At 48.4% G+C, this 12947-nt stretch overlaps 1 protein-coding gene across 5 annotated transcripts in view; it reads left to right on the plus strand.

The window, feature by feature from the left end:
* The first annotated feature begins 2758 nt into the window (after positions 1-2758).
* The window catches only part of ABHD12 (abhydrolase domain containing 12, lysophospholipase), a 57595-nt gene continuing 47406 nt past the window's right edge, over positions 2759-12947 (plus strand). For 4 of the 5 annotated variants that reach the window (XM_053578216.1, XM_053578220.1, XM_053578219.1 and 1 more), the window contains exon 1: positions 2760-3094. In XM_053578216.1, the coding sequence (XP_053434191.1) occupies positions 2904-3094 (191 nt within the window). In that variant the 5' untranslated portion in view covers positions 2760-2903. Of the gene's footprint in view, positions 3095-12947 lie in introns of all 5 variants that reach the window. The other variant, XM_053578215.1, reaches the window with a different exon arrangement.

Raw genomic sequence — 12947 nt, forward strand, 5'->3', positions numbered from 1 at the left:
AGAATTCCAGGCAACAGGAATCAAAGTGGGAAGCTGGCCTGGCACCGTCGCTCACACCTGTAATCCTAGCACTCTGGGAGGCCAAGACCAGTTCCATTCTAGCCTAAGCAAGAGTGAGACCCCTGTCTCTACTATAAATAGAAAAACTAGCCAGGCATGGTGGTTCATGCCTGTAGTCCCAGCTGCTCATGAGGCTGAGGCCAGAGGATCACTTGAGCCCAAGAGTTTGAGGTTCAGGATAGATTTTGATAGATTGGTGATAAAGATGCTATAGCTTAAGACAGAAAAATCAAGGATGATGCCAGGATTTTGGCCTGAGGAACTGTAAGTAAAGAGTTGTCATTCCCCAAGAGGAGACGGTTATGGATGGAGTTGGAGGTAAGGGAAGAGTTGGGAACTCAGCTTTGAACAGAATCAATTTAGGTGCCTGTTAGAAATCAGAGTACAGATGAATAGACCATTAGGTAGAGGAGCCTTGGGCTCAAGAAGAGATATGGACTAGAGACACAAACGTGGGCACCCACATTATGCAGGAGTGGTATACACAGGCTCTGTAACCAAGAGTTGAGGACCGTGTGTGCAGAGTCTAGTGCCAGCAAGAAAGAGTCAATATCTCTTACAGATTTCTTTTTCTCTAGCCCTCCTTTCCTTGCTTTTTTGTTTTTCTGTTGAAGAATATTTTGTGGCTGGGTGCGGTGACTCACACCTGCAGTATTAGCACTCTGGGAGGCCAAGGCAGGTGGATTGCTTAAGCTCAGGAGTTGCAAACCAGTCTGAGCAAGAGTGAGACTCTGCCTTTACTAAAAGTAGAAAAGTTAGCGGGGCATCATGTTCATTCGGCGCCTGTAGTCCCAGCTACTCAGGAGGCTGAGGCAAAAGGATAGTTTGACCCCAGGAGTTTGAGGTTGCAGTGAGTGGACACTCTAGTCTGGGGCAACAGTGAGAAAGGTCTCAAAAAAAAAAAAAAAAAAAGAGGATTTTGGATAGGGTCAAACTGTTTTTTACATTTTATTTTCTGCATTCCCAATCTCCTATATGCTAAATGTATATGAACATATAAAATATGAATGCAGGGCGGCACCTGTGGCTCAGTTGGTAAGGCGCCAGCCCCATATACCGAGGGTGGCGGGTTCAAACCCGGCCCCGGCTGAACTGCAACCAAAAAATAGTTGGGCGTTGTGGCGGGCGCCTGTAGTCCCAGCTACTCGGGAGGCTGAGGCAAGAGATTCGCCTAAGCCCAGGAGTTGGAGGTTGCTGTGAGCTGTGTGAGGCCACGGCACTCTACCGAGGGCCATAAAGTGAGACTCTGTCTCTACAAAAAAAAAAAAAAAAAATATGAATGCAGCTTGTGATACTTAGTAACATGGTCAAAGAAATTCTTTTGTAATTTCAAACTATCATTACAAAACTAATATAAGGTGCCATGGAATTTTTCTTTTTCTTTTTTTTTTTTTGATACAGAGCCTCAAGCTGTTGCCCTAGGTAGAGTGCCGTGGCATCACAGCTGACAGCAACCTCCAACACCTGGCCTTAAGCTATTCTCTTGCCTCAGCCTCTTGAGTAGCTGTGACTACAGGTGCCCACCACAACGCCAGCTATTTTTTGGTTTCAGTTGTCGTTGTTTGGCAGGCTGGGGCTGGATTTGAACCCACCAGCTCTGGTATACGCGGCTGGCGCCTTAGCCTCTTGAGCTACAGGGGCCGAGCCTCCACGGATTTTCTTTTTCTTTTTTTTTTTAAAGGCCATTTGTTTTTTGTTTTTTTTTTGGCCGGGGCTGGGTTTGAACCACCTTCGGCAAATGGGACCGGCGCCCTACCCCTTTGAGCCACAGGCGCCGCCCCGCCACGGAATTTCTAATGGCATGTCCAATTGATCTTATCAGTTGCTAATAGTTTTCAAACTGACGTAAATGTTGAAATTGCAAAAGCTGCTTTAGAATAAGTAAGCAGATATATCTTTTGGTGGTAGGTCATCCGTAAAATTAATGCTATATTAAATAAAGCCAAAACTATACAACTAAATTGGCGAAACTGCTCTTTTTTAAGGATCGGTTGAAAGTGTTTAATTTAGGTTTCACACGTAGAAATATATGTTTGAAATGGAATTTTACCCATTAGCTAATTCTAATTATTTTATAAAAACTAAAATCTAATACAGGTTTTTAAAAACCGTTTCCACAGTTCACTTTAAAAAAATTGAATACCTACACATTTGTTTTAAATTAGACGTTAGACACCTTAAATTATTTTTTACAAGTACAGTCCTCATTGGAAAATTCATAAACCATTCCCCAGGAATGGTTTGGAAAGGCCCGCAAGTCGTGACCTCGCGTGGGAGAGTGGGCTGCCTTCTTCATTCTGTTCCTATGAACCCTCGTGAGGCTGCCCAGCCCTGGTCTGCAGTGTTGGGAGAGCCAGGAACCCCGGCTGGGAGCGGTTCTCGCTCGCGGGGAGCCTCCTTTGTGGCCCTTTTGGCCAATGCGGTGGGACGCGACGGATGCGAGTGCTCACGACACCGAGCGCCGGGCGCAGGAAGCCGCCAGCCCCGGGACGGCCCGCAGACCGCGAACAGCCTGCCCAGCAGCCCAGCTTCCCCCGCCCTCCTCCGGGAAGGTTACGGTCCGCGCCTGCGCGCCGAGGGAGCTCCCCGCAGAGCAGGAGGGAGGCGGCGGGAGCGTGGCCTGCGGGAGGTGTCGGGGGCGGGCCTGGCGGGAGCCCAGCGCTGATTGGTCGGGCACGGCCTACCCACCCCCGCGCTGGGCGTAGCGGGCGACGGAGACTGGGGCTGGGATGTGAGGAGCGGCGGGCGGCGGGCTCCGGGCTCCGCGCGGCGGGGGCTGTGAGCGGCGGCGAGTGTGGCGCAGGCGGGCGGGCGAGGCCAGCCAGCATCCTGTCGGCCGCGGCATGAGGAAGCGGACCGAGCCCGTCACCTTGGAGCATGAGCGCTGCGCCGCCTCGGGCTCGTCCTCCCCCGGCTTGGCCGCCGCGGCGCTGGACGGCGACTGCCGCCTGAAGCAGAACCTGCGCCTGGCGGGCAAGGGGCTGGTTGAGCCGCGCTGCGCGGCCGACGCGGGTATGAAGCGGACGCTGGGCAGGTGAGCCGCGCGCGGGGAGAGGGACGGCCCTCACCTGGCCTGCAGGTGCGGCCCGCGGAAAGCCCCCGCACGTCCTGCTCCCGCAGTTAACCTGCTGCTGGGACGCCCCGCTCCCGGCTCCCACCTCCGGCCGCGGCCTCAGCCCCTTCTCGGGACCGCTTCCTTTCCACGGCCCGTGCGTAGCCCCCGGTCTCCCCCTGCCTCCTCCGGGGCCCGCCCCCCGGGTGCACCCTCCCCTGCCCCTCGCCACCCTGGCGTCTGCGCCCCTACTCACGGGCCCAGCGCTCCCGCCCCACCCTCGGATCCCTACGCTTTCCCTGGTGGGGACGCCTTCAGCAGGGGGTTTGGGGAGGCCGGCAAGTCGTGACCTCGCGCGGGAGCGGGGGTGAGGCGGTGGGGAGTCCTTGGGGGGTCTCCGGACGCCCGGCACCTCAGGCCGGGGAGGCGGGGGAGGCCCTGGGAGCGCTGGGCCTGTTCGGGTCTCCCGTTTCGCTTTGGGCCCCAAACCGAGCGCCCAGTGAAAGTGGGCTGCGTGCGGGGACGCTCACTGGTTCCCCGGGCTGTCCCTGGGCCGACTGTTGGTCTGGAAGCAGCGTGGTCGCTCTGAACTGCCCTTTGGGCGAGGGTTAAATGGGCTGCTGTGTCCCCGGGGAAGGAAGGATGCAGCGCATCCTCAACTGTCGTTCGCTGTGCAGTGGCTGTGGCGCTTGAAATCTACCCACGTGAGTTCATCTCCTTGGGAATCACCCGTAGAGTACGGAAGTCATTTGGTTATTTGCCTTCCCCTTTCTGATCTAAAAAATTGAGATAGGAGCACATTTGATAGGGACAAATTTTTCTCCCTGTCTGCTGGCTTCTTAATTAGCCGTCTGTTTGTAGAACATATTCATGGCAATTTTGAAGCCTTAATATTTCCTGGTGGTGTTTGAAAAAGTTAGCGTACATTGTGTTCTCAGGTGGTGTAGCAGAGTAATTTTTTTGGGTTCGACTGGAATGCCTTTAATTGATGCTAGCCACTTCAGTGTAAAATATTTATGCAAATGGGCCCTGAGATAAAAATTTTAGCTTCCTTGCTTAGAAGATCATGAAATTAAACTAAGACAATGGTTCTCACGGGGACAGTTCTGTTTTTGTGTGTATGGAAAATTGTATGTTTTTGTGAAACTAATCTTTTCTTTTGCTGTGAAAAGATTTATCTGCAGTAAAAACTCATGATTAATTTTAATGCACTTAACAGGCTTCACATAATGCTTAGATAAGTGGGAAAATTATTCCTTTGAAAATATCATACTTTTTTTGGAGGGGGGGATAGAGTCTCAAGCTGTTGTCCTGGGTAGAGTGCTGTGGCATCGCAGCTCACGGCAACCTCAAACTCTTGGGCTTAAGCGATTCTCTTGTCTCAGCCTCCCAATTAGCTGGGACTACAGGCATCTGCCACAACACTGGGCTATTCTTTTTGTTGCAGTTGTCATTGTTGTTTTAGCTAGCCCAAGTTTGAACCTGCCAGTCTTGTGTGTGTGGCTGGTGCCCTTACCCACTAAGCTATGGGCACCGCCCAAAAATTTCACGCTGTTATGTACAGTCATTTTACTGTATTAAAATGACCTAATTAATTTTTTTTTTTGTATCGGGACAGAGACATTGGAATTGTACCCATATCTTTTGGATAAACAAATGGCTGTTAGGGAAATAAATTCAAAACTGAGGGAAAGAAGGCCAAATTTGTGTTACCCCTGCCTTCTTTCCCACTTGCCTCCACCAGACTTTTTTTTTTTTTTGAGACAAAGTCTCACTTTGTCACCCTCAGTGGAGTGTTGTGGTGTTACAGCCAATAACAACCTCTAACACTTGGGCTCAAACGATTCTCTTGCCTCAGCCTCCCAAGTAGCTGGGACTACAGGTGCCCGCCACAATGCCCAGGTGTTTTTAGAGACGCGGGTCTCCCTCTTACTCAGGCTGGTCTAGAACTCGTGAGTTCAGGGGAGCTCCTGAGGTTTTGCTTTGGTCTCCCAGAGTGCTAGGATTACAGGCGTGAGCCACTGCACTGGCCTTTCCCCCAGACATTTGTGTGCTGTGTTCTCTCCTTCACTCAGGCTCTGCTGGGCTGTCATCTTCTCAGACCATCCTGTTCAGTTTACCTTATCACTCACCTGACGTTATAATTATTGCATGCCTACTTGTCCATTTGTTTACCTGTGTCTCCTCCTCTACAAGAATGGAAGCGCCGTGAAAACAGATGTTGTTCTCTCCCTCTGCATCCAGTGCCAGGCACATAGTAGGTGGTAGAAAATACTTTTTGAATGAACAAATACTATAGAATAAATTCTTAGAAGGGAAATTGCTGGGTCAAGGGGTGTGCGTTTGTAACTGTGGAACATAAAGCCAGATTACCCTCTAAAGAAGTTGCACTCATTCGTGCTCACCATCAGTGTGAGCTGCACCACCACCACCACCACCACCCCTGCACTAATACCATGTATTTGCGCTCTTTTGTGGGGGGGTATGTTTGTGGTGGGGTCTTGCTGTATCACCCAGGCTGGAATGCAGTGGTGCCATCACAGTGGCTTGGAACTCCTGGGCTCACAAAGTCCTTCTGCTTCAGCCCCTTGAGTAGCTGAAACCACAGGTGTGCCACCATGCTTGGCTGTTTTCAAAAGCTTTTTTGTAGGGCAGCACTCGTGGCTCAGAGGGTAGAGCCTTGGCCTCATACACCAAGGCTGGTGGGTTCGAACCCAGCCTGGGCCTGCTAAACATCAATGACAACTGCAATGAAAAAATAGCCAGGCGTTGTGGCAGGCGCCTATCCCAGCTACTTGGGAGGCCGAGGCAAGAGAATTGCTTAAGCCCAAGAGTTTGAGGTTGCTGTGAGCTGTGACGCTACAGCACCCTACTCAGGGCAACAGCTTTAAGACTGTATCTCACAAAAACAAAAAAAAAAGCTTTTTTGTAGAGAGGGCATCTCCGTATGTTGCCCAGCCTGGTCTGTAGCTCCTGCCTCAAGTCATCTTCCTGGCTCAGCCTACCAAAGTGGTGGTACTGGTATTACAGGTGTGAGCCACCATGTCAAGCCTCAGCACATGTTTTGACCTTTGTGTGATTGATGCAAATGGTATCTGATTTGTAGCTTTAATTTGTATTACTTGTTAGGTGGCATTTTTCTGTATTTTTATAAACCTATAGTACACCTTGCAGTTACTTATGTCTTTAATGACCCTTTATTTGGGTCCTCTGCTACATATTTTTAAGCTCTTTATTGTGGATATTTTCAGTTATGCAAAAATAAAGAACACAATATAGTGAACCTTGTGCATCTGTCACTTAGATTCAGCAGTTTTCAGTGTTTATCCAATCTTGGATCATCTGTCCCTTCTTACCTCCATTTTTTTAGGGTGGGGGACTGAAATGTTTTTTTTTTTTTATAGATTTTATTTTATTTATTTATTACTTTTTTTTTTTGTTTGTTTGTTTGTGTGTGGTTTTTGGCTGGGGCTGGGTTTGAACCCGCCACCTCCGGCATATGGGACCGGTGCCCTTCCCCTTTGAGCCACAGGCGCCACCCTGAAATGTTTTAAAACAAATTTTTTCATCCTTTTCAGGATATCTTGAACAAAGGCCTTTTGGAAATATGTATAACCCTTATGTTATTATCGTATTTATCAAAATCAATTTATTATCTAATATTTATTTATTTATTTATTTTTTGAGACAGAGCCTCAAGCTGTCACCCCAGGTAGAATGCCTTGGTATCACAGCTCACAGCAACCTCCAACTCCTGGGCTCAAGTGATTCTCCTGCCTTAGCCTCCCAAGTAGCTGGGACTATAGGCGCCTGCCACAACTCTGGCAGGTGTTGTTGTTTGGCAGGCCCAGGCTGGATGCAAACCTGCCAGCTCAGGTGTATGTGGCTGGCACCTTAGCCACTTGAGCTGTAGGCGCCAAGCCTAGTATCTAATATTTACATATATATGTATATTTTTAGACAAAGTCTCACTCAGTTTTCCTGTTGTTGAGTGCTGTGGTTTTATTGCTCACAGCAACCTCTAGCTCCTGGGCTTAAGTGATTTTCTCATCTCAGCCCCCGAGTAGCTGGGACTACAGGCACCCACCACAGTTCCCGGCTATTTTTTTTTTTTTGTAGAGACAGAGTCTCACTGTACCGCCCTCAGGTAGAGTGCCATGACGTCACACAGCTCACAGCAACCTCTAACTCTTGGGCTTCTGCGATTCTCCTGCCTCAGCCTCCGGAGCAGCTGTGACTACAGGCGCCTGCCACAACGCCTGACTATTTTTTTTGTTGTTGTTGCATTTTGGCCGGGGCTGGGTTTGAACCCACGACCCTCGGCATATGGGGCCGGTGCCCTATTCACTGAGCCACAGGCGCCACCTGAGTTCCCGGCTATTTTTTTTTTGTAGTTGTCATTGTTGTTTAGCAGGCCCTGGTGGGGTTTGAGCCTGCCAGCCCAGCAGGTATATGTGGCTGGCGCCCTAGCCATTTAGCTACAGGTGGCAAGCCTTTCCTTCTTTTTTTTCCTTTCTTTCTTTCTGTTTTTTTTTTTTGAGAGAGAGACAGCATCTTACTCTGTCACCCAGGCTAGAGTGTAGAGTCACAATTGTAGCTCGCTGTAACCTTGAATTTCTAGCTCAAGTAATCCTTCTGCCTCAGATTTCTGAGTAGCTGGGTTTACAGGCACGCACCACCACATCTGGCTAATTTTTATATATATATATTTTTTTTTTTTTGGCCGGGGCTGGGTTTGAACCCACCACCTCCGGCATATGGGACTGGCGCCCTACCCGCTGAGCCACAGGCGCCGCCCAATTTTTATATTTTTTGTAGAGATGGCATCTCGCTATGTTTGCCCAGGCTGATCCTGAACTTCCAGTTTAGTCTCCCAAAATGCTGAGATTACAGGCTCGATACACAACATCCAGCCTTATTTGTCTTAACTTTGAAACTCAAAATTTCCTTAACCTTGTTGTTTCTAGGCTTGAAGCCTATAGCTCAGCGGCTAGGGCCCCAGCCACATACACCGGAGCTGGTGGGTTTGAACCCAGCCCAGGCCTGCTAAACAACAATGACAACTACTACAAAAAAAAAAAAAAAAAAATAGCCGGGCACTGTGGTGGGTGCCTGTAGTCCCAGCTACTTGGAAGACTAAGGCAAGAGAATTCCTTTAGCCCAAGAGTTTGAGGTTGCTGTGAACTGTGATGCCACAGCACTCTACCGAGGGTGAAAAAGTGAGACTCTGTCTCAAAAAAAAAAAAATCCTGTTGTTTCTAATAGTTTTTGCAGCTCGTTCTCTTGGATTTTCTTTTTTTTTTCTTTTTTTTCTGAGGCAGAGCCTCAAGCTGTCGTCTTGGGTAGAGTGCTGTGACATCACAGCTTATGGCAACCTCCAACTCCTGGACTCAAGCGATTCTCCTGCCTGTGCCTCCCAAGTAGCTGGGACTACAGGCGCCCGCTGCAACGCCTAGCTATTTTTTTGGTTACAGCCATCATTGTTTGGCGGGCCCGGGCTGGATTCCAACCCGCCAGCTCAGGTATATGTGGCTGGCGCCTTAGCCGCTTCAGTCACAGGTGCCAAGCCTCTCTTGGATTTTCTATGTATGCTATTATGTCAGCTATAAATAATAAGAAAGAATTTTGTCCCTTGTAATTTTTGTGTCTCTGGTTTCATTCTACTTTCTGATTGCATTATATTTGCAGAATAAGTGAAATAATAGGGCTGAGGATTTGTGTAGTTCCTGACTTTGATGAGAATGCTTTTGGTGTTGCTGTCATTAAGTGCTATGGTGGTCATTTTATTAAAGGATTTGTTGCTTATGTTGTTCTTTTAATCAAAAATGGTACTTAAATGTTTTGAAATGCCATTTTATACCCATGAAATAATTGTAGAGATTTTTTTCCCTTGACCAGTTAATAGGTTGAGTTATATAATAGATTTATATTATTGAATTGTCATTGTATTCCTGGGTGAACCCTGTTATTGTATAGTGAGATTCTATTCATTAATATTTTTAGTATATGTGCTGCCGCAGCGAGCACATATTCATTAAGATTTTATTTAGAGGGCGGCGCCTGTGGCTCAGTGAGCAGGGCGCCGGCCCCATATACCGAGGGTGGCGGGTTCAAGCCCAGCCCCGGCCAAACTGCAACCAAAAAATAGCCGGGCATTGTGGCGGGTGCCTGTAGTCCCAGCTGCTCGGGAGGCTGAGGCAAGAGAATCGCGTAAGCCCAAGAGTTAGAGGTTGCTGTGAGCCGTGTGACGCCATGGCACTCTACCCGAGGGCGGTACAGTGAGACTCTGTCTCTACAAAAAAAAAAAAAAAAAAAAGATTTTATTTAGAAATCTTATGTCATGATTTGTGAGCATAATCTATAATTTTCTTTTTAATACTATTTTTCTCAAGTTGTTTTAGTGTTTTCTAGAGCTTTATAAAAGTTTTCTCCCTTGGATTTAGCCAGTTTCAATACTTTTGAAATTACTTGTTTCTTAATTTTCTTTTTTTTTTTTTTTTTTGCAGTTTTTGGCCGGGGCTGCGTTTGAACCCACCACCTCTGGCTTATTATGAGGCCGGTACCCCACTCCATTGGGCCACAGGCACCGCCCGAAATTACTTGTTTATTTAAAATTTGGCAGAATTCCCCTATAAAACTGTTAAAACTGTTTAAGCCTTTTTTTTTTTTTTTTTTGAGACAGAGTCTCACTATGTGGCCCTTGGTAGAGTCCCTGGTGTCGCAGCTCACAGTAACCTCAAACTCTTGGGCTCAAGCAATTCTCCTTTCTCAGCCTCCCAAGCAGCTGGGACTAAAGGCGCTGGCCACAATGCCCAGCTACTTTTTGGTTCCAGTTCTTGTTGTTTGGCAGGCCCGGGCTGGATTCAAACCCACCAGCTCCGGTGTATGTGGCTAGCATCCTAGTCATTGAGCTGCAGGCGCTGAGCCTAAGCCTGGTCTTTTTAAAATATCAGCACTTTGATAACTATTATAGCTTTTTCTAAGTCTTTGGCACGTTTAGGCTGTCTCCTTACAGGTTTGATTTTGGTGATTTATGTGTTCGTAGAAAATTATCCATTTAATTCAGCTTTTTTTGGTCTGTCTGGGGCTGTTTCCCTAGTCTTGTTCCCTATCTTGTGTATTTTGGCTTTCCTCTTGCTTTTGTTTTTCTTGATATAGGCTAGCTAGTGATATATCTAATAGTCACACAGAAGGCAGAAATTTGAAAAAGCATCCACCAGTGAAGCTGAGGGCTGTGGAGTGGAGAACGCGGTTCTGTGGGAAGGGGCGGTAGCCACCATCCACCATGCCGGCCCTGCTGATACCTGGCAGGAATGTGGCCCCGGAGCAGCCAGATCTTCCAGTCTTTCTAGAAAAGGGGAGCTGGCTTTTTGTTTGCTGTAAGCTTTTATTTGTTTATGTGTGCATGTGTGTAGTTTTTTTTTTTAATTTCTAGGCTAAAGGGTAACTTTTAAAGGTAAATATCTACTTCCTATATCAGCTCTGTGCTCTTTGAAAAGAGGAACTAGATGCTGATTTTGCTTTGTACAATGTCTGGTGTAAGGAGGTACTGGGCAAATGAGGCACTTCGTGGGCCTTTCACAAAATCCTCAAGAATGTGCTTTGAAGGCAGCCTAGTTTGGATCCTGAGCAGGCAGTCGTAGATGGACAGGCCTGTGTATCTTAATCGGCTAGTCTGTCCTTCCACTCCCGGCCACTGATCTCCATCAGCTTATAGCCATTTTACCCTCACGTGAAATACTGAAGAATGCAGTCCTCAGCAGTCCTGCGTTCCTCCTTGGCCCAAAGGAAATACTTCATCCAGAAAGGCAGCTGGCCGAAGCTGACGCCTGTCCTTTAACAGCAGCCTCCTGAGGCTGGCAGGCACCTTTCTGTGGTATCTCTTCACTCTTCCTTCGCAGATTAGGAGGATGAGAGCACGTTATGAGCCAGCTTAAGTCTGCTTTGACCATTTCCACTCGACCCAGAATACAGCCTGTGCCGCCACACTGACAAGGAGCAGGGCAGGCTTTGCTCATGCCCTGGAGCCCCCAGCTGGGTCTGCCTCTTCCAGGCTCCATGAGCCTTATCTGGGCCGCACTCCAGCCAGACCAGGAACACTGGGCTGCTTCAGCACTGCCTCCGGCTTTTTGCCCCTTGGTGTCCCGTATCTTTGCTTGGCCCCCAATTCCTTTTAGCTGGCACGTACCCTCCTTTCCCAAGGGAGTGTCTATCTTCTGCAGTGACTTTGGCAGACCTGCCTGAACTGTAGGAGATAACTTTCATGGAGTGGCCTTGGAAAGAGGCGTGGTTTACAGTGGTGGAGACAGGACCCTGTTCCAGACTCCTGCTTCTCCTCCATTAGAGCACGTTTCTTTCCAAAGTGAAATCTGCAGGGAAAATATTTACTGAAATAAAATCCTGAAAGCTGACAGATTAAGTCAGCACTCTTTACCTGGAGATGACACCACAGAGCATAGATTTAGATGGGTTTTTGCTTTGCCAGGGGTCTCCTACAGCACGGAGAGTGGGTCAGTCATTTGTCTCAGACTAAACTGAGGGCCAGGATCTGGAGTGTCGTTAAGGACAAAGGGAGCCAGACAACACAGAGGAGAATGAGAGCACCGGTGCGTGGGCTAAAGTGTCTCATTGTCAGAAGGACCCACCACTTTGGCACATCCCCATTGTAGTGTGATTTAGTATTGGAGAGGAAGCCTTGGCTGGAGAACTGGGTTTCAGTCGTATTTTCAGATTCTATGGTGTGGGGTGAGTTGCTTAGCTTTCTGAGTTTCTTTTCCAGCTGTGATATAGAGATAAAAGTATCTTCCTGACAGGACTGTGGTGAGGTTAGGCCCAGGTGTGTGGAAAGTTCCTGGGACACGGACGCCCGCAGTCAGCAGTGTCTCCTGGTGTGAAAACCCCTTGTTGTTCTTACTAATGCTGTGAGGTGGGGGCAGTGACAGAGCTCTGTTAGCTCACAGGAAGTTCTTTCCTTTTCTGCCCCAGGTAGTTATACTCTGGGTGCTGAGACAGTTGCTGTGCACGCAGGGTCCATGCTGATGAGTGGACATATCTGTTGGTGATAGAGCATTTTTAACAGTACTGTTGGTCCATCCAGCACTTTTTTAGCCATTCATTTAACAAAGTTGAGTACCTGGTCTGCCCAGGAAGACTTGTGGATGCTGAGGCTCTGTGAGTGCTTGCGTGGACTTTATGTTCTGTTGGGGGAGACAGATAATAAGTGAAGTGGAACATGGTGTGTCAGCTGCTCCCGTAAGAGCCACTGTGGATGAGGCCCCATGGCAGTGTGTGGGCAGGAGGTCCATATGGGAACGGAGGCCACTATAGCAGCTTTAGAGCAGAGGAGTGGCAAGAATCAATGTGTGTGTCACTTGTCTCTGACCATGAGAACAGACTGGGGTTGGGAGACCCGGAGACCAGCGAGGGACTCTAGGAGTCACCCAGTGAAGAAAGAGTTGACAGGGGCTTGGGCTAAGGTGGGTAGCCATGGAGGTGAGACGATGTGTGGAATTCTGCATTTACAAATTCCAGCATTTTCTGAGTGACTGGAAGATGGTTTCAGGTTCTGAGATGGGACAGTTGTGGAAAGAGCAGGTGCTTTGGAGCAGGGGAAGTAATGAGTTTGGTTTTGGACATACTGAGGTGCCTATTAAATACCCAGGTGAAGTGGAGAGGGTGATATAAATATAGTTCAGGGGAGAAGTTAGGGCCCATATCTGACTGTAGCTGCTGATAGGTGGTGCCTAGAGCCCTGGCAGGTGAGGACGGAGGAGGAGTCAGAGGCCTGGACAGTGAGTGAGGAGCAGAGCCCGGCACAGGGGTAAGGAAAGCTTGT

The sequence above is a fragment of the Nycticebus coucang genome, chromosome 24, assembly GCF_027406575.1.
Source record: "Nycticebus coucang isolate mNycCou1 chromosome 24, mNycCou1.pri, whole genome shotgun sequence".
Taxonomy (NCBI): Eukaryota; Metazoa; Chordata; class Mammalia; order Primates; family Lorisidae; genus Nycticebus; species Nycticebus coucang.